This window comes from Lutra lutra, chromosome 5 (genome assembly GCF_902655055.1).
Source record: "Lutra lutra chromosome 5, mLutLut1.2, whole genome shotgun sequence".
Lineage (NCBI taxonomy): Eukaryota > Metazoa > Chordata > Mammalia > Carnivora > Mustelidae > Lutra > Lutra lutra.
Window position 1 is genome coordinate 100,096,906 of NC_062282.1, and position 19,119 is coordinate 100,116,024.

At 43.4% G+C, this 19,119-nt stretch overlaps 1 protein-coding gene and 1 pseudogene across 3 annotated transcripts in view; both read right to left on the bottom strand.

Moving 5' to 3' along the window:
• Nucleotides 1-3,176: 3,176 nt before the first annotated feature.
• On the bottom strand, nt 3,177-6,026 carry LOC125101179 (40S ribosomal protein S8-like; annotated as a pseudogene).
• Nucleotides 6,027-9,268: 3,242 nt separating this feature from the next.
• ZNF366 (zinc finger protein 366) overlaps nt 9,269-19,119 on the bottom strand; it is a 67,825-nt gene continuing 57,974 nt past the window's right edge. For all 3 annotated transcript variants that reach the window (XM_047730454.1, XM_047730456.1, XM_047730455.1), the window contains 2 exons: nt 16,429-16,603; nt 9,269-13,377 (listed from right to left, as the gene is read on the bottom strand). In XM_047730454.1, the coding sequence (XP_047586410.1) occupies nt 12,815-13,377; nt 16,429-16,603 (738 nt within the window). In that variant the 3' untranslated portion in view covers nt 9,269-12,814. The remainder of the gene's footprint in view (nt 13,378-16,428; nt 16,604-19,119) is intronic.

Here is a 19,119-nt window from a genome sequence, read left to right on the forward strand (position 1 = left end):
AAACATTTCATAGGATGAGTGGAGCTTTTGATATCCTCCCCGCTTTTTTAGTTCAAATGGGAAAATAATGGTTGGCAAATACTGCAGACATGTTTTTAGCTTAAGAGTAAGTGTCAAGGTTTTGGCGAATGAATTCTGTTCCATAGTTTTAGAGGCTAAATAGAGGCTTTCATCCCTAAACAACTCATATTAGTACAAAATTTGCCACATTGGTTCGTTCTCTCCAGACACACAAATGTCACATAGAGATTTTTTTCTTTTTGGAGTTGTTTTGGGAAGCTTGCACTGTTTAAAATTGGCGACCTCGGTCAACAAAATAGACTGTTACCGGCGACTTGAGTCCCGGTGAATGCCTGGTCTCCTCCTGCACCCGCTGCTCCCTGCTCGCGTGTCTCCACCCTCCCGCCCCACACCCCACTCACGTGGATGATGCATTTCTCCGGACTGTTTAGAGACAAGTCCCAGGGAAGATGGCCCTCAATCTTTTTGGTGCAAGTGTTACAAGGGCCACCCAAGGGTACAGTCAGCTTGCTTTAGCTGTGAGGGGCACCTGCCTATTCAGGGTCAAGGGAAAATAGCATCAGATGCCCAAAAAGTAAATAGACTGGTAAAACACAGTAAAACAACTAAAGACTTCTTTTCAAAATTCAGGCAGAGTCCTTGCCCTTTGAAGAATAGGAGGTACAAAACAATGGCAAGACAACAGGAATAAAAGCCACATAAATTACTGGGCTGTTCCGTTTCTATTTATAAGGAAAAAACTCCAGTTCATCCTTTATTTTCTGTTTATATTCATGAGAAAAACACAAGGAGATGATAAAACTATGTAAAAAATTTTTTAAAAAGTAAAAAAAAAAAAAAAACCAACTAACTATAGATCTCAGCACTAACAGCTGAACAGATGAAGGAATTTAAATGTGTTAATCTAAAAATTAAGATCACAATGAGATACCACTTCAGACCCATTAGAATGGTGGTTACGCAAAAAATGGAAAATTTCACATCTTGAAGAGGATGTAGAGAAATTGGAACCTTTGTGCATTGTTGGTGGGAATGTAAAATGGTACAGCTACCGGGGAAAACAGCCCAGTGATTCCTCAAAAAGTTGCACATAGAGTTACCACACGACCCAGCAATTCCACTTTTAGGTATATATCCCAAAGATCTAAAAAGAGGGACTCAAACAGATCTTTCTCCACTACTATTCCCAGCAGCCTTGTTCACAATAGCCAAAAGGTAGAAACAATACAACTGACTGTTCATGATAGAACAGGTGAATGGATAAATGGGAATGTGCTTTATGCATTTCATGGAATATTATTCAGACTTAAAAAGGAAAGCAATTTTGACATATGCTACAACATGGATGGACCTTGAAAATATTGACATCGAGTAAACTAAGCCAGACACAAAGGAGAGCTATTGTATAATTCCACTTAGATTATTTACAAGGAAAGAACTCCAGTTTCATCCTTTATTTTCTTTTTATATTCATGAAAAAACACAAGATTTTAAAACAAAATATGGATCTCAGCATTAACAGCTGAGCAGATGAAGGAATATAGAGTAGTCACATTCATAGGGCCAGAAAGGAAAATACAGGTTACCAGGGGCTAGGGGGAGGGAGAGCAGGGAGTTAGTGTTTAGTAGGTCCAGAGTTTCTGTTTGGAACAATGCAACAGCTCTGGAAATGTAGAGTGGTGACAGTTATATGACATTATAAATGTATCTAAGGCCTCTGCAGGGCACACCTGAAAATGGTTGAAATGGTCGTGTTTATGTTACATATATTCTATCACAATAAAAAAGAATATATTATAAAACTTGTGAATATATTAATTACATTGTAATATATAATTATTACATTAAATACATTAACTACATTAATTACGGCGTTGTAAAAACATATCACCAGCTGCCACCACCTCCCTCGGAAGAGGGGTTACATAGCCCAGGGGCAGGGTGGTCTTGAATAGCCTTCCTCCACAGGAATGGGAGGAGATGGGAGCTGCCACTGTGTTTCCAAGTCTCCTCAGTAGCTCTTCCACAGCACAGAGAGGTGGGGAAAGGAGTTTCTGCATTCAACAGCTGCCCCACTCAGCTCCTCCTTATGGAGCAGGGGTCTGAGGTGGGGAAACCGGCACCCTAGCTTGGCCCCCCACCCAGAGGTCTGCACAGAGCTAAGGACATGGGACTTGCCATTTGGCTGTCAACCTCACTGAACTGATCTCCCACCACACTGGATCTGGGTAGATGGGATGGGTGCAGCCATGTCTTTTACTCTCCCTACTGAGTTTCTTTAGGTGTGGTCAATAAATATTACTTAAATTATTGTAAGCCCTTTCTGGTCCATCTCCGGAGATTTTTGTATGATTGTCTCTGCTACTTTTAACAGTTTAATAGATGTCTCTCTGGGGTTGAGGTTTCAGTGAGATCCTCACAGGACCATTCTGGAAGCTCCTCCTTCTCTGTAGAGTTTAACCTTCATGGAAAGATGTATATTTCTGAACAGCATCATTTTGTGCAGGTCCCTTTGCAGGATCTTTCTTGTAACCTCATGTATTGATCTCATACCTTCTTATACTATCCCAAAGAGAAGTAGAGATAGCAGTCACATCCAATCTCTGGTTGGCCTAAAAACTTGGAGATGATGTGGTGGTGGGCAAGCCCTTTGCTCAGGGAGTTAACAGTCCAAATAAGGCAAAGGATTTGATTAGATAAACCTGAGATCAAAAGTAAAGTGTCCCTGCAGGAAGGTAAGGGGATTAACAGCATGGAGGCATGCAGAGCTTTCGGAAATCCACAAAATCATCTGTGTCTCAGATAGGGGCTTAGAGTGACTTCTGAGGGGATTAGACCCTGTGGTGGTGCCTATTTCCTAGAGATGCAGCATTATTCTCAATGATGTTTATGAAAGGTCCCCTGAGAGGCTGGCATTGTAATTATCTCTTTCTAAGTCTCTGCCTAACCTTGCTTTGATTTTTGCTTTTTCTTCCTTTAAAGACTCTACTATCACTGGGGATTTCATATTCCTTTTATTTTCAGCTGGTTTTTCAGAAGAGACAGTTGACTCAATGCTCGGGGTCTACAGTCTTGCAAAACCATGGCTGAGGATTTTAAACATTAGCCTGATTTGAGAAGCAAAGCTATTTTCTTTTTCTTTTTCTTTTTTTTTTGACAGGACAATAAACACCTTTATTACATGACCGAAGGAGGGAGGAAGATTTATTTGCCTTTCCAGGCTTTGATTTTCCTCAGATAGAACTCTAGCTCCTTGCCCTCTAGGACGTAGCCATCTGCTCGGCCACACTGGCCTGGTCGTGAAGCTATGCATGCAAGAAGCTTGCCCTGCTGGAATTGCTCCTCCAGAAAACTGCTGATTTTGGCATTCTTTTTCCTTTCATCATACTTCTTCTGAATTTTCTTTGATCATTTTTTTGTTTAAAATCTCTTCCTCGTCGGGCGTCAACTTGGCCCCCTTCTTGCGGCCCAGGGGAGTGAATAGTGGGACTCGTACCACTGTCGATAAGGTATGCTGTCAATGAGCACAATACAGTTCTTCACCAGGGTCTTGGTGCAGACCAGTTCGTTGTTGGACGCATTGTAGACAACGTCAACAATCCTCGTTTTGCGCGTACAACACTCAGAGCCCCAGGAGAAGTTCCCCACGTCTAGCCTCAAGGCACGGTACTTCTTATTGCCTCCCCGGACTCGGACTGTGTGTATGCGGCGGGGGCCGATCTTGGTATTGGCAGCGGGGCGTCCAGCAAAGCTATTTTCTTCGCTAGGCTTGCGACAGGTTGGAAGGGAAGCTGTCCTTCAAGAAAGGCAAATGACACAGTTATCATTGCAAGTCCAGAATGATTAATAGATTTTACCTCATCCATCCCCTCTTCTGACAGAAGTTGGAGAACAGTTTCATTATTACTACTTTCTGGAAGAAGAAACAAAATTATTTGCCAGTTTGCTTGAAATGATGAATTGCTGAAATTAGAGAAGTATCTTTATAATCCTTTTAGACGTCTCTTAATGCATCTCTTCATTTTCCTTCCAAAGACCATTTGTTTATTAAGATGTACCCAGTTTGCAATACTTATTGCAAACATCAGTTTAAAATGATTCTTCAGGTGGGATGCCAGAAACTTTAATGACCCCCTTCGCAATGCTTCTGTATTCTCAGGCTTGTCCTTCCAAACTCCCTCCTGTTCCCCCTTCCCTGCCCAAGGGCATTCTGAATAACAAAGATTTCTGGCTGGACAATGTTTGGGTCAAGTTCAGAGAGTGTTCTTGTGTTTCTTTCATCATCTAATGAGGATGGGGGGCAGGGTGTGCTGTGGTCAGGAGAAGCAAGTCTTAGGGAGGAAGGGCAAACTGAGATCTTTAGATTCAAAGACTGGGGCTCCTTCACTTTCTCTTACATAAAATTTGTATTCATCCCACACTTCCTACTACAAATCACTCTGGTACGACGTGACAATGCGGCAGATACACAAGGACTTTTCCCACATCGCACTACAAACACAGCTCCCCTCTCTGGGGAGCCTAAGAGAAACTTTTGGGCTTCCACTTCCCTTCCATTTGTTTGAAGGATCAAGAGAACACAGTTCCATTTTCAACAAAAATTAAAAAGGAAAATCATGAAAAGAACCAGCCTCCTCTTTTTTTTTTTTCTCTCTTAATATATTGTTGCATCCAGGGAAGAGGAAGCAGTGAGCGCCACTGATACTGGGTCCCCTGGGACCCTATAAGGGTCACTCCCCAGCTCTCAAATGAACGTGTCTTCCTCCACTTGCACAGCAAGTTTGTAATGGGCTTGGAAGTTACTTTTGGCTCAGCTCTGCTGTGCAAAACTATGAAATGCCGCAGTGTTTCACGATTCAGGCTGTGTTCACACCTGGGTTTTCACAGGGAAGACAGTTTTCAGTTTGAAGGCTTTGTGGAGATTTGAAAAAACCATTAGCCATGCTCCTGCCAGCCTCCATAGGCCTTGCTAGGAACTGTGCATTCCTTAAGGATAGGAACCAATTCCTTCCACACGCTTTTGCGTTTTACTTTTTCTTCAGGTGTTGACTGTGGTGCTGTGGGCCAGTTCAGTTGGGGACTTAAAATATGACAACATCTCATTTGTCCTGCATCGTTGCCGAAGAATATGTGCACTGGATAAAAATTTCCGGATGACGGTACTGTTGCCCTTCGAAGAGCTTCAAAGGACAACGTTATTTGAAGGGTATCTAGTGAATAAACAGGCAAGTTCATTGTTATTAACTTGCATTATTTTACTGGCTGCATCAGAGATGTCCTCAGGGCCTACAGAGACCAAAAGGACTCTTTGCAGCTTCACTTACCATCTTGGGAGTTCTAGCGTCTTTCCTTGGTTTTCGGATTTCTGAGCGTATGCTCATTTGTCCTCACTTCCGCCATTCCTTCCCAGGCTCTGCGTCTGAAAAGCTTCATTGATTTCTTTGGTCCTGATTATTTATTTTATCAGAACTGTAACCCAGAAAAAAACCCCAAGAAACCAGACGGGCTTATTTCTACCTACATTACTTGGTAAGTATGCTCTCTTGCCAACTGAGTAAAGAGCATGGGTTTTAGGATAGCTCTGAGACTCTGATTCATCCTTTCTATCATTATGTGAGGAGATGGACTTTGTATTAAGTGGCATTTTATTTTGTTTTTAGAAAAATATACATTTTTGTTATTATGACAATTAGTCTTCATAGAACAAATCAATTCAACCCCCAAAAGAGCTTTTGAACCATTCACTTATAACTCTTCCTTGCTACCTCCTTAATCAAGGCCGATGTTATCTCTCACAGGCTATTAAAACTGCTTCTTAGTCGTCTCCCAACATCATCCTGGCTTCCTTCCAATCCGTCCTCCACACTACAGCCAGAATGAGCTTTAGAACATGTGAATGTCATCATTTTAGCCCCCTTGCTCAGTGCCTTTCCATGCCAGCCTCTCCTTACATCACTCTTTTGTTCCTGCTGTGTGCGACCACACTGTCTTCTCTCCTTGGCCATGTTCCCTATACCACAGCCCTTTGCACATGCTGTCTGCTCTGTCTGGAATGCCCTTCCCCTGGCTTTCCCCATGGCTGGCTCCTTATATTCTTTTTCTTTTTTTTTTTTTTTTTTTCAAAGATTTTATTTATTTGACAGAGAGACAGAGATCACAAGTAGACAGAGAGGCAGGCGGGGGAGTGGAGGAAGCAGGCTCCCCGCTGAGCAGAGAGCCCCATGTGGGGCTTGATCCCAGGACCCTGAGATCACGACCTAAGCCGAAGGCAGGGGCTTAACCCACTGAGCTACCCAGGCACCCCAGCCTCCTTAAATTCTAAAGTTCCCAAATTAAATGTCACTTTTTCAGAGAGATAATTCCTGACCATTCTAATTAAAGTAGGTATTCACTATCATTTAGGGTGGATGGACATAGGAGAGTGAACAGAAGAATGAAAATCTTTGTATCACATGTTAACATTCACCAGGTAGCATGCACTATGGAGGAGACATTAAAAAACCAGACAATGACGTTGCCAGTTGAATTCAGCCCTTATCAACAACCACTCCAGTGCTAAAATAAACAAAAAAACCCCCACATATGAATGAAGTAGCCACAGTGATAGATATGGAGGCTACACATGCACCTAACAATGTAAAATACATTTACCAAGTCTGCTCTAACCCTTATTACTACTGAATATCCAACATGCCAGCCACAAAGACTGATGCTGATCTTCCAATATGGCACCATTGTTCAGGAAGATCAATTAATTAATTAGTGAGACATTGACTGTATTGAGGCCTTTCCATCTTGAAGAGTCAGTGGTTTTTTCATCATAGGAACAGACCCATACTTCCAAGGGTAGAGACAGGAATCTGCCCCCCCTCACACGGCCCCGGTCAATACTGATAGTAACACACTATTAGATTTCTCATTCCTGTAACTCTGAGTTCTGCAGGATTAGAAATTCTCATCCTCAAAAAGGAATACCCTTTCACCAGTGGATTTAGCAAGGGTACCTTTACATTAGAAGCTACAGCTGCCGTCTAGGCATTTTTTTATTCCTTGTTTCTGGGGACCAGCAAACAAGGAATGGCGTCACCATTCTGGCAGAGGTAATCAACACAATCATCAGGAGGGAGAAGGCTGTGATTACAAAATGGGTCATGGAGGAATACATGTGGAACCCAGGTCACCCATTCGGGTTTCTTTTGGTACTTCCTTTCCTACTTGTGACTACAAATGAACAAGAACAGCAACCTCACTCTGAAAAGGCCGTATGTCTTCATCCAATTGGACTGCTATAACACAGTATCACAGACTAGGTAGTTTAAGCAATAAATACTTATTTCTCAGAGTTCTGGAGGTTGGGAATTGTAAGATCAAGGTGTTGGCAGGTTCTGTATCTGGTTAAGGGCCAGCTTTGTGGTTTGCCTTCTTGCCGTGTCCTCATGTGGTAGAGAAAGAGAGAACTCTTGGTTTCCTCCTCTTCTTGTAAGCGCACTAATCCCATCAGGAGCAGCTTCCAGGTTTATGACTTCTTCTAACTCTAATTATTTCCCAAAGGCTTACCTCCAAATACTATCACACTAGCGATCAGGGCTTCAACATATAAATTTGGGGTGGGAGGACACAAACTTGTAGTCTATAGCAACTTGGTGGTCAAGGCTCAGACCCCTTGGGAATGAGACTCCGGGTCACACTACTTAAAAAGCCACTGAAACTAGCAGAGGTGGTATCTAATGGTGACAATGATCCAGACAGGTAATGGAGGAAGAAGGAGTATCAGCTGTGTCTCCTAGACTAATGACAACAGTGAGGGCTAAAGTTTATCCCATTCATCTTCCTCTTCTAAGCTTTCCTTCAGAAAGAGAAGCTCACTGGTATCCTTGAGGAGATGTTCCATGAATGCATATGGACAAGTGTACTGGAGTAATGCAAGGGGTAGACTGTAGTAGACACAGGGATGAGGCAAGCAGTGTGTCTCCAAGGAAGGGCTTGTATGGAGCTGTCGGTCAGTAGACAGCCTCCAGCTGCTGGCTCCTTCAGGGTCTGTCCCTGCTACAGAGTCACACCGTCTGAGGTTGTGCCCTTTCCAGGGCAGCCCATACCTGGTAACTGAACAAGGAGGCTGTGCAAAGCCCTGAGCATCTCTACCCAACATGGCACAACTCTGATGGCCAATCGTGGCAGTGAGCCATCTGCTATGTTGAGTGAGCCTTTGTCAGGCCTGTATCACAGCTTGTCCTCTCTCTTTACTCAGCCTTCTCTCCTCTCCTTTCTTTTCACCAGGGCTAATCCCTGGTAAACATCTTGCACCCAGATTTGTCTCATCATCTACTTCCAAAGAAACCAACCCAGTACGTGCTTTGGAGGCAAACGAAGAACTTGCTAACTAGGTTGTTTGGAGCAACTTATTTCACTCTGCTGAACCTGAAGAAATTACTGAATTTCTTCATCAGTAAAATGGAAATAACAACATTTGTCTCTCAGGGTTGTGTGAAGTTTGAATAAAATCAAGTGTGTGATCACCTGGCACCATGTGTGGCATAGAACAGTGTATGATGTTTAAAAGTGAAGCACTCTCAGAATTGGGGACTTTCCTTGCCAACACAGCTTTGTGGGCTGAGAAGAAGAGCTGAGTGTTCTGTTTTCTGGCCACTTTGCTGGAGACAGTTAACGGCAAATTCTTCCACAGCATGCACCATGAACCAGGCACTTTTCAGGTGTCTTGCACAATTGACTCAGTTAACCTACAAACAACTTGGTGAGGAAGGTTCCTAATCCCATTTTACAGGTGAGGAAACAGAGGCACAGCGAGGTTCACAAACTGGTCATAGGTCCTAAAGATTGCAAATAGGAGAGCTGGGCTTTGAACCCAGGAAGCTGACACCAGAATTGGTGCTCATGTCCAGTATGGTATATGGCCTCTTGGTTCAACTTTATCCTACAAAGAACTTGACACAGAGGAAGGCCATCTTGTTGCTCACTTCCTACTTCCTCATAACACCCTTCCAGAACTAGTTTTTCCGAATGGGAAAGATAAAGAGGACGAGGAAGGTGTCATCCCTCCTGCAGATTGTCTGAGGTTCATGAATCCTTTCTGAAGCCTTGAGACAGGGAGAATCCAAAATCTGTATATCCCTGGGGTTGAAGCTCCAAAAGGAACCACCCTGGCAAAAGGGATAAGGGCAGGAGTGAGACACTGATAATCGTAGCTTCCTTGCAAAATTTCAGGTATGTGCAAATAATTGACTCAGCCTTTTCAACATGTCTTTATTTGCTTAAATTAACAAAATATAGGTTACATGCTATTTTCAGGTAAACTGCTTTTTCACCGAAGCAGAAAGCGATATTCACAACTTGGGGTACTACATACTTGGAGTTTTAGTATTTAAATAGCAAGCCAGAGTTCTGTACAAAATCAACATTTGGTGTAATGTTGTCCAAATATGTGAAGGATTTTTAAATGTTAGCTCTGTTACATTTTGTTCTAGCAAAGCAAAGATCAAGATCCAAAATGCAATGTTAATATTTTATTAAATGCCTTTCGGGCTTAATAAATACAGTATGCACATTGGACTTTCTCATGCAGCTACTCATATACAAATATTCCAGTTACCCTTGTGGGGTTATGAACGATCAGCCTCAGTCTAATGGCCAATGGGAGTCAATTTTTTTTTTTTTAAAGAAAGAATGGAAGGAATTAGAAGGAAAAACAGGGAGGTAATCATAGGCCTGAAGAAAATGGATAAAAGAAAAATATGCCACTTGGCTGGTCAGTTGGCTGTTTCAGAGTGACAGCGGTCAAAATCCTAGAGAGCGTTCGGTAGTGACCTATTTTCAGAGTGTCACAAGAAGGCGAATGTTATGCTGCCCTAGCCCTTAGAGAGCTGATAACCTTGGATGGTTTTACCCTGAATTCTCTCGGGGTGATCCCCATGTGCTGTCCTTCAGGTTTGCACTCTTATTCATTAGCCCAGTAGGCAGGTTGGCCAACCCTTCCCTTCGCTCTGCACTTGTGCATGGGTGTTCATAGAAATCGGCACCCCAACTGGGATACTTTTGAGAGTCGAGGTGAAGCTCTTAGAATTTTCCTGGGGCAGAGTTATAAACCAGGGTCAGTCCAGGCAAATCAGGATTCTGGTCACTCAATATCATACAAAACCAAGATTTAGCCTTAATTCTTACAAAGTCAGTATATTTACCATCGGGCTAGATCTAATTAAGTCTCTCATACCCAGAGTCAAGAACTAAAAACAGGCTTTATAATATACTTCCTCACACTTTGTAAATTACTTTTCTTAGACATCTTTTTTCTCCCTCAAAATGAAGTTTTACTTGGAAAGCTAACATGAGAAACAGATGAAATGTGAGCCACTTTGAGTGCAGTGGGTGTGAGAGCTGAGAGTTTCTCCTTCTTCCCTAGCAGCTTCGGAGGGGCCTAAGAGGGACCTCTGGCTCCTCAGTCCACAATTTGGAAATCACCATTCTAGACCATACTCTCTCCATCTCAACATAAACTTGATCCTCAAACATTCTCACATGATTCATTTGGTTGGAAAAGACTAGAGTTTGGTAATCTAGATTTCCTGGTTCTGGTAAGGCATACCCAGAGCACCATGGAAGTCTGTCTTCAATTACTATAGGCTACTGAGAGAATGAACTTGTGACAGAACCCTGAGAGTTGGAGGCCTCACAGACCATGTTGTCAGCCTCCTGCATGATTTTACCAGAGGCACTAATGAGCTATATTAATAATGAACAGAAGGCAAGCCATGCCTCTGAGGTCTTGGGACATTTTCCCGGCACAGAATTGGGTTTGTACCCTCAGAAACCCACACTATTCCCTTCAGCATCCCCTTTGTGGGAGCCTGACCTCAGGAGATGAGTGGGTAGGAAACCCAAAGAGCTTTGGCACTTTGCAGTGGTGGTGAGGTTGAAAGAAAGAGCTTTAGGCAAGGGGGCAGAAGAAATGTGTCAGGGATTGACAAAGCGCACAGTGAGGGCAGGAGTGGGGGGTGGGGATGATTAGAAGTGGATGAGGCTCAGGGGGAAGCCTTGGCCAAGAGAAAAAGCTGGCATCCAGCCATCAGAGATGGGCCAGGTCTTCTCAAGAAATGTACTGGAACTTTAGGAGGAGAGAAAGCAACACAAGAAATAGTACCTAGCTCTATCAGTAAGAGTTGAAACTACTAACCAAGAGGCAGTTTTTACTTAAACACAGACACAGTACCAGAGGGTTACTGCTTATGGTCAGTCTGCGATGTCTCTTGACCCCTGCTTTACTTGGCACCCGTGCCTAAGGAAAGCCTACAGCTGGGTTCCATTCACCCATGACAGTCATTGCCACCCACTAGAATCATGATTCAAGCATCTAGGGAGAGATAACGAGTCACTGTAGGCTGGCTATGTATTTTTAAACATATTAGGTGACCATAAACATCACAGGCATCATCTTCTAATAAAAAGAGTGTGTGTTTCTACAGAGTGTGTGTGTGTGTGTGTGTGTGTGTGTGTGTGTGTGCGTGCGCACGTGTCTGTGTCCTTGTGAGACTCTTCCAGATCAGGTAAGAAGCCCTAAGCGAGCAGTATGATTTCAAGGTCTCCTGATCTGTATTTTAATGAGTCTGAAGCCAGAAACACATATTTATGGAGTCCAAAGGAGGGGTCTTGGGAACCACCCTATTAGCCTAGTCGGTCTTTCACGATCTTCCTGCACAGAAGAATCATCTGGGGAAGACTTTTAGAAAAGACCATAGCTGGGGATCCGGTCTAGGCCAAACTAAATCAGAATCTCAGAGGTTGAGGCCTCAGCATTGATATATATTTTTTAAGTTCCCCTAGATGATTCTAACATGCTGGCAGCATTGAGAACATAATCCAGCATCTCCCTTAGCAGTAATGAGCTGATGGCTATTCTGATAGTCTAAATAAGCAGCACTTAGATGGCCAGGCTTCCTCCCCACGCCCCTAGTTCCAGTGCTGAGGAGAAATCCACTGCTCCTAAGGCAACAACTTCTGCAGTTACTTTATGGGGCCTAGGGCCTCAGAGCAAGATCTCCAGGAGGGAGCTCTACTGAGGACACAAGAGATTAGCCTGCAGGTGCTGACCACTTTGGGGGCCTCTGAAAATATGCTCCAAATGCCACATCTAATAAAGTGAGCTGATGTCAAACGAGGCAGACCTAGGCAGGAATCTAAGTACTGCTGGTTTTTCATTAGCTAAAATTCGTATTTTCTTGAACTTTCTCTCTTATATCTGCACCAACTACTTGAGAATATCCTCTTCAATACCTCACTCTCCTTGTCGTCTCTGGTATGTTGGCTTATTTAATAAAGGTGATTTTCATATATACAACTACTAACATTTTTATCTATTTAGAAAAAGATTATTACTTCCACACATTCAACTAAATCATCATTAATAAGGTAACATATCAAGCACCATATTTTTGCAACTAAAAGGAAATTTACCATGTATTGCATATTAGTCAAAGGAAAACAATTTCTGAAAAGCACCTCAGTGTCAGCTTGCAATTAAGTATCTAGAATATGGACAGTCTATTATAGTGGAGTTGTGTAAAATAGCACTGGAGGACCCTGCATGGGTGTTAGAAACCAAGGGCCCAGGGAAAGACCTGAGAAGCGTTTACATGACTGAGGATAAACCCCCAGTCATGTAGTCTTGAGCCATTTGTAAAGATTTGCACCATTCGCCAGTCTCCAGCAAATGACAGCTCATGCAGAAAGTTATATTTGAGCTGCCTAGTTCTCATTTTCCAAATGCAATTTTAAAACTGTCCACTTAGATACCTAAAAGCACTGCTTGTTTTTCCATTTTCCTCTCCAGTAATTCTTTTAAACTCTCATCTCGGTGCTTGAAGTACAAGTAATCAGAAAAGGAGGGCCCCCGCCGGGCACTCTGCAGAGCCCTGAGGCGGAGACACTCTTCTCTGGGGGCCAATTCTCTCTCCTGGCTGCCCTCTGCCCCGAGGCTGTCCTTGCTCCTCTCCTGGTGCTCTCCTTTTGGCTTGTCCTCCTCGGCCTCGGCCTCGGCCTCCTCCTCCTCCTCCTCCTCGCAGGTGTCCTCAAGTGCCCTGGGAGCCTGCTCGGGCTGTGTGGGTAGATTGTGGGGTGTGCAGGGCTGCCTGCTCTGGGGCGCCAGGCCTGGGCTGTCTCCTCCCACCTCACAGCCGGTGTCCTCCTCCTCTTCCTCATGGCAGGAGCTGCCCCGGGCACTCTCCCCATCTGACTGGAACACTGGCCCCTTTGGCCCACGCTTCTGGGAAAGGTCAAAGGGCTCCTCCTGCTCCAGACTCCTGAGTACTCCTGCCGTCTGGGCCAGGGCAATTCTCCCCCTTCCAAAACCTGTGAGAGCAAAAGTAATATTCAGGCCCCAGGAAAAGCTGTGAAAATGGGTCATTGGGTGGTACCCAGGGCCATTTAGTATAGTTTGATTTTACATTTTAAAAACAAATTCCCAGGGGCGCCTGGGAGGCTCTGTTGGTTAAGCATCCCACTCTTGACTTCAGCTCAGGTCATGAGCTCAGGGTCATGAGTTCAAGCAGCACACTGGGCGGGAACACACACTGGGTGTGGAACCTACTTAAAAAAATTAAACTAGATTAAAATAAAATAAAAATAAATAAAAGTAAATTCCCAGTAAGACTGTGGACAGATGGGCCTTGTTATAGATGTAGTTTACATCAGTATAACTCCTTTAAGGTAAATTGGGTGACACGTGCCAAAAGCTTAAAATAAACATAGCTTGACTTAGCAATTATACCATTGAGGATTTAAACTATGAAAATAGTCAGACAGGTGCACAAAATGCATAAGGATGCTCATCACCACATTTTTTTTTTTACAGTGAAACTGAAATGATAGAGGTTTATTTAGAAAAATAATAACATGAACCATGTGTAGAAGATATAGAGACCTACTAGTAGTGATGAAAAGGTATTCTATGTATTTTAAGTAAAAAACATATACACATATATTTATAGTGTAGTCCCAATTTTATCTATCTTCATCAAAAAATAGATGGAAGGATTTATGTCAAAATCTCAAACATTAGGTGATTCTGACATTTTTTTCTTTTCACTTCTAATACATTTCTCATTATTTTCCATGAGCATATATTTTGCCATGAGAAAAAAATAAAACTATAAGAAAGATGTTTTCATCTTGAAAAATATATATATGCCATTTGGGGCCAAGGAGGCCACTCCACCATAACCAGGCCCCTGAGCAGAAATAGGATAGAGAGGGCACAGAGAGATCCAAAGCCCCCGTGTCCAACCACGAGTATCTCCGCTGTTGGGCACAGCCCTGTGAAAGGCTATCACTTTGAGTTTCATTTTGAGGGCCCTGCAGGGAGGGATTTTTCAGGAGCCAACAAACACATGGTAAGGCTCCACCTGGTTTGATCTTAAAGGTCTCTGCTCCTGATAAGCCAGCAGCCAGGCCCTGAGGAGGAGGTGGGAACAATCAGGCTTCCAGGGTGGGGGCACAGAAAGGAGACAGATGTCCAACTCAGCCTGCCTTATGATATTGTCAGGCAATGGAGAGGTCTATAGCTTTGATCATATAAGGGGCACAGGGAGGATCTTTTTAATCTGACTCATGATTTTTGAGCCATTTCAAATACTAGAGTGAAAAAGTGCTAACACCTTTTGTAGATGAAAACATTAAAATTGTTGAAAGTCTGTTAACTTTCAAAGCATCTCTCTGATATATAGTGATGCTCTTTATTTTTCCAAAAGAATGACAGAGTCGTTAGGTGCTTTTTATGATTTAAGCCCCCAATTGGGGTAAGATACAGTGACCAGGTTAGGCTCTCAAATGGAGGACAGTCTCCTCATTGCCTTCTGTCCCCAGCCCCGGTGATTGAACAAACTTCACCTTCTGGAAAAATCCAGGCCTATGTTGGAAATTGGCTCAGACAACTAGAGAGGCAAAGAATAATTCAGGAGAAAACCAATTTGGAGAAAGAAAATGGCTTTTGTTTTTTAACCAGAATTTTTTCAGGACTTTTGCATAAACTCTAGGCTTTGTTTTGCGATGGCCACAGCTCCTTGTCCATCAGGAGCAGTGTGAGCTCAGTGGGTGCCATGAAAACCAGAAAAACTATCATCATTCTGTTTCATGCTGTGGGTATACATGAGTATCATATTTATGAATACGTGTGCCTATTTGACCACCTCTGAGAAGGGGTAGGAGAAGCAGCTAACATGAACGGATCACCCCACGTGTTCACCGAGTGTAGCGAGCACCGGCTTCATTCAGAAATTTGGCAGTTGGAATCCCAGTTCTGCCTTCAGACTTGGTGTTGGACATCGAATGCTTTATAGTGCCTCTTGATCTTGGTCTCCTCATATAAAATGGGACTAACACAGACTAGTCTGTGAAATTGTGGGCACAAACAGTCTGTGCTGTCATCACAGCTGTATCAGAAAACAGCAGGTCATAGGATTTCGTAGGTTACATCACTGTGTGTCTGCTCTCCCGTACATGGACCTTCCAGGGAGCAAAGATGGTCTCACTTCCCCAGTCTTTTTGTCAGCACATAGTGTGCTGTTTGGGATAGAGGTGCATTTCTTTCTTGCCTGTCTGTTGAAGGACCAGTTGATTAAGGAACTAGAGAGCAACCTGCTGAATTTAGCAGATCGGGAACTTAGACTCTTGGCGGCTAAAGGCCTGGGAGTGAGAAAATGAAAGAGGTAAGAACGTTTTATCAGTTCAGTGAGGCCTCAGTGTGGGAGGCGGTGGTGCTTGCTCTGCATATGGGCCAGTTAGCCCCACCAAGCAGGAAAACTGTCCCTGGGTGCCTCTGGTTGTGAACACTGAGCCTAGCCTGCTACACACACACTTCTGCCAATGAGGAGCTTACAGACCTGTTTCTTAGAAAGGAAAGAAAAATCACATATTCTTTAACTGTAGAGCAATGAAAAAGACCCACTAAAGGCTTTAGGGTTGGAAAGGTCTGTGTTCAAATGTTGACTCTGCCCCTTTTGAGTTGAGCAGCTTTGGGAAAATCATGAAGCCTCAGTTACTCCCATCTGTAAAATTGGGGTAATAGAAGTTCCTCTCACCCTCAGCTGTTGAAAGATTGAAGGAGCCAAGACACCTAATGTGGTGTCAGGAGCCAAAACTAATAATGGTACTGACTGGCATCATTCTGATATTCCAATTTCTCCTCTATAATTCACTTCTACATACTACCTTCAGATAGTGGCACTGTATTTGTTAGAGTCATGTTGTAAGCCTCTTCCTTCTCTGCTGTGGTCTTGAAAATTATGATCCCTTTTCAACAATAGGAATAGCCCCCCAAAGTAAAGCCCCCTAAAAACAAATTCAGCTCCCTTTTGTTATCCACTGGTCTCAGCAGCCTTGGGTGCTTCCTGGAGGAGAGATTACCTTGAGAATGGAGGCCCCGCTCCATGACCCCATGCTTGACTTTCATGTGGCGTGTCAGGTTCCCCTTTAGGGTGAATTTACTCGGACAGTAAAGACACTTGAAAGGTTTGCTGTCGGAGTGCAGGTGCATGTGACCCATGAGGTTGTGCATCCGGTTGAATTCCTTTCCACACAGCTGTCAGAAACAATGATGAGGGGAAGACTGGTCAGTTGCGGTGGTGGGCCCTGCCAGATGATCCCACACCTGGGCCTGAGTAAGGATGGACGTGCTTTGACTTTGTGGGGATCCTGGCATTTGAAGTGACCTCCAAGTGAAAGGTCCCCAGTGACATTAGGGAGGGCCTAGATGGTGCCTAGGTTCAGAGGGGAAGCCGGTAGGGATGGACTCCTGAGATCGTGTCCCTATTACATTAAACATAAGGCAAAACTCGCAAAACTATTACAGCTTCATTTTAATGTAAGCTGTAGAAAAGGAGAAAGGCTGATCTGAAAAGCAAGTCTCCAAGTATGCTTCACTTTAAGAGTAAGTATATGATCGCTTGTTTAATGCTTATGGAGCATTATAGCATAGAAGATACTGTCCCAAGGCCGCTGTAGAGTATCACATCTAATTCCCACATCAGTCCCCTGAGTTGGGTGCTATTATCACTCCCATTTTGCAGACGGGCAAACTGAGGGATGAAGGCACTTTGGCCAAGGCACACAGATAATGGGTGCTGGAGCTGGGAAAATGAATTAAGGCCACTAGCCACCAGAGGCCATATGGTCAAACACCACACCATCCTATGTACCCTCAACATAATTTTTTTGTTAGACTGTATCGTGCAATGTCTTTCTAATTTTTTAATTGGCTTCTTGTGGGGATGGGGGTCAAAATTAGAAGAAACAAGTAGAGACCTAAAGGAAGGGATGCGTCTTGTCTGTGGGCAGAGATTTGAAGTACTGAAAATATTATCTCAGCTATACAAAAAGTAAATGTGTTTATTTGTTTCTTTCTTTTTGTCCTTTTGTCATTTCTTTTTCCAACAAAGTGCAGATGTGTGTTGGGTTAGACCGGTAGTTCTCCAACTTCTTTTGTAAGAAGGGTTTGGAGAATCCAGCCCTTCCTTGGCTGTGCAGGGAAAAAGAGAAAGAAGGTTTTCTGTCTGTGCTAAGGCCAGAGTTAAGGGAGGAACATTTTCCTTCCCTCTCCAACCTCGGAGGCCCATGTTGTGAGGGCACTGAGATGAGGGGAGAGATGGCTTGGAGAGAGGTCTTGGGGTACAGTGTCCCCTGAGCTGACACCAGTTTTCCTTTCTCACAGAGAGAGATTTTCAGGGACAGTGTTGTGGATTCTGAATGGAATGTTTATTAATGAAGGCACTGTTTCATTCAGGTAGCCTTGAAAGTGAGAGTTAAGCTGGCCCTGCAAAATGGGTAGACCTAACAGTGACCTTGGGAGGCCAGACGAAAAGAATGCTGGGTGGTAAGAGACAGCCAGCTGGGATGACAACTTTGTCACAGACAATCCTCGCATGGATAATGAATAATTGGTTCTGTATTTGTAAATGATTCATGTTTCGGGGTTTTGAGTACTTTTTTCCCTTTTAACTTCCTTACTGGCAAGAATGAATTTGGCATACTGGTGTCCCACGCTTGGTATTCAGAGCATCTGCACACCACATTCATGGGGAAAAGGTGACCCAAGAGGGAAAAGGCTGGGAGTGTTGGTCTAATTTTAATGTCCTGGGGAGAAGCCCTACATGTGGGATGGACACTTGCTTTCTTTTATTCTCAACAGAGACGATTTGGTAAGATGAATCAATTTGTGACTCAGCTTTGCACGTGTGTGGAAGTTCTGGTACAGTACTATTTATTAGCTTCACTTAGTTTATCTAGTTCTCCCTCCTGGCTAGGGAGGAAAGCAAGCTTTAAGTCTAGAGATTCTATATTAGGTATTTCCACTCATGAGTCTTTTTAGAAAAAGTTTATCTCCTTTGGTTTGTGGGATGCCTCCTGATTATTTGGAGTGAGGTTGCAGCAAAAGATCTGAAAACAATACAAACCCTGGGTGGTTAAGCATAAGACACATAGGAGGAAAGGAGCAGAAGGCTGCAAGATTAGACTACTACACTAGTCCAAGCTTGAATGGGTCTCACGGTAGTTTAATCCAGACAAAATTGTAGAGATGGGTGCCTTCTGGACTTGGTTCCTATAAAGGGGAGATTCTGCTTTTAGTTATTATCTCTAGTTGCTAAGGGATTAGAAGCTGGACTTGTCTGAAAGGGTTTTTATAAAGGAGATGGAATTTTAGCCTAACCTTGAAGAATGTATAGGGTGCTGTTTGTTTTTGTGTTCATATAGAATAAAATCTCTTCATTATTTTCAGGGACTTTATTCAACCTTAATCTACAGGCAACATCGTGATCACCGTTGTGGTAATGACCAACTATTTGTTGTTGCCACAGCTACTGTGACTTGAGGGTCAGAGGAATAATGCAGTTCACCTGCTCTGAGGTCCCACTTCCCTTTCCCCATTCCCCAACCCAACCCACTCCCACCCCAATGCACAGAGAGGTGTGCACACACCAGAATGGCTACTGATAAGTAATTTCCACATTCTTTCTTAGCTTTAAACAAGCCACATTTTATGATCCTTTAACATAGCCCAGTGTGTTTTTCTACCATAATGTTTTTCTGACTCAATTCATT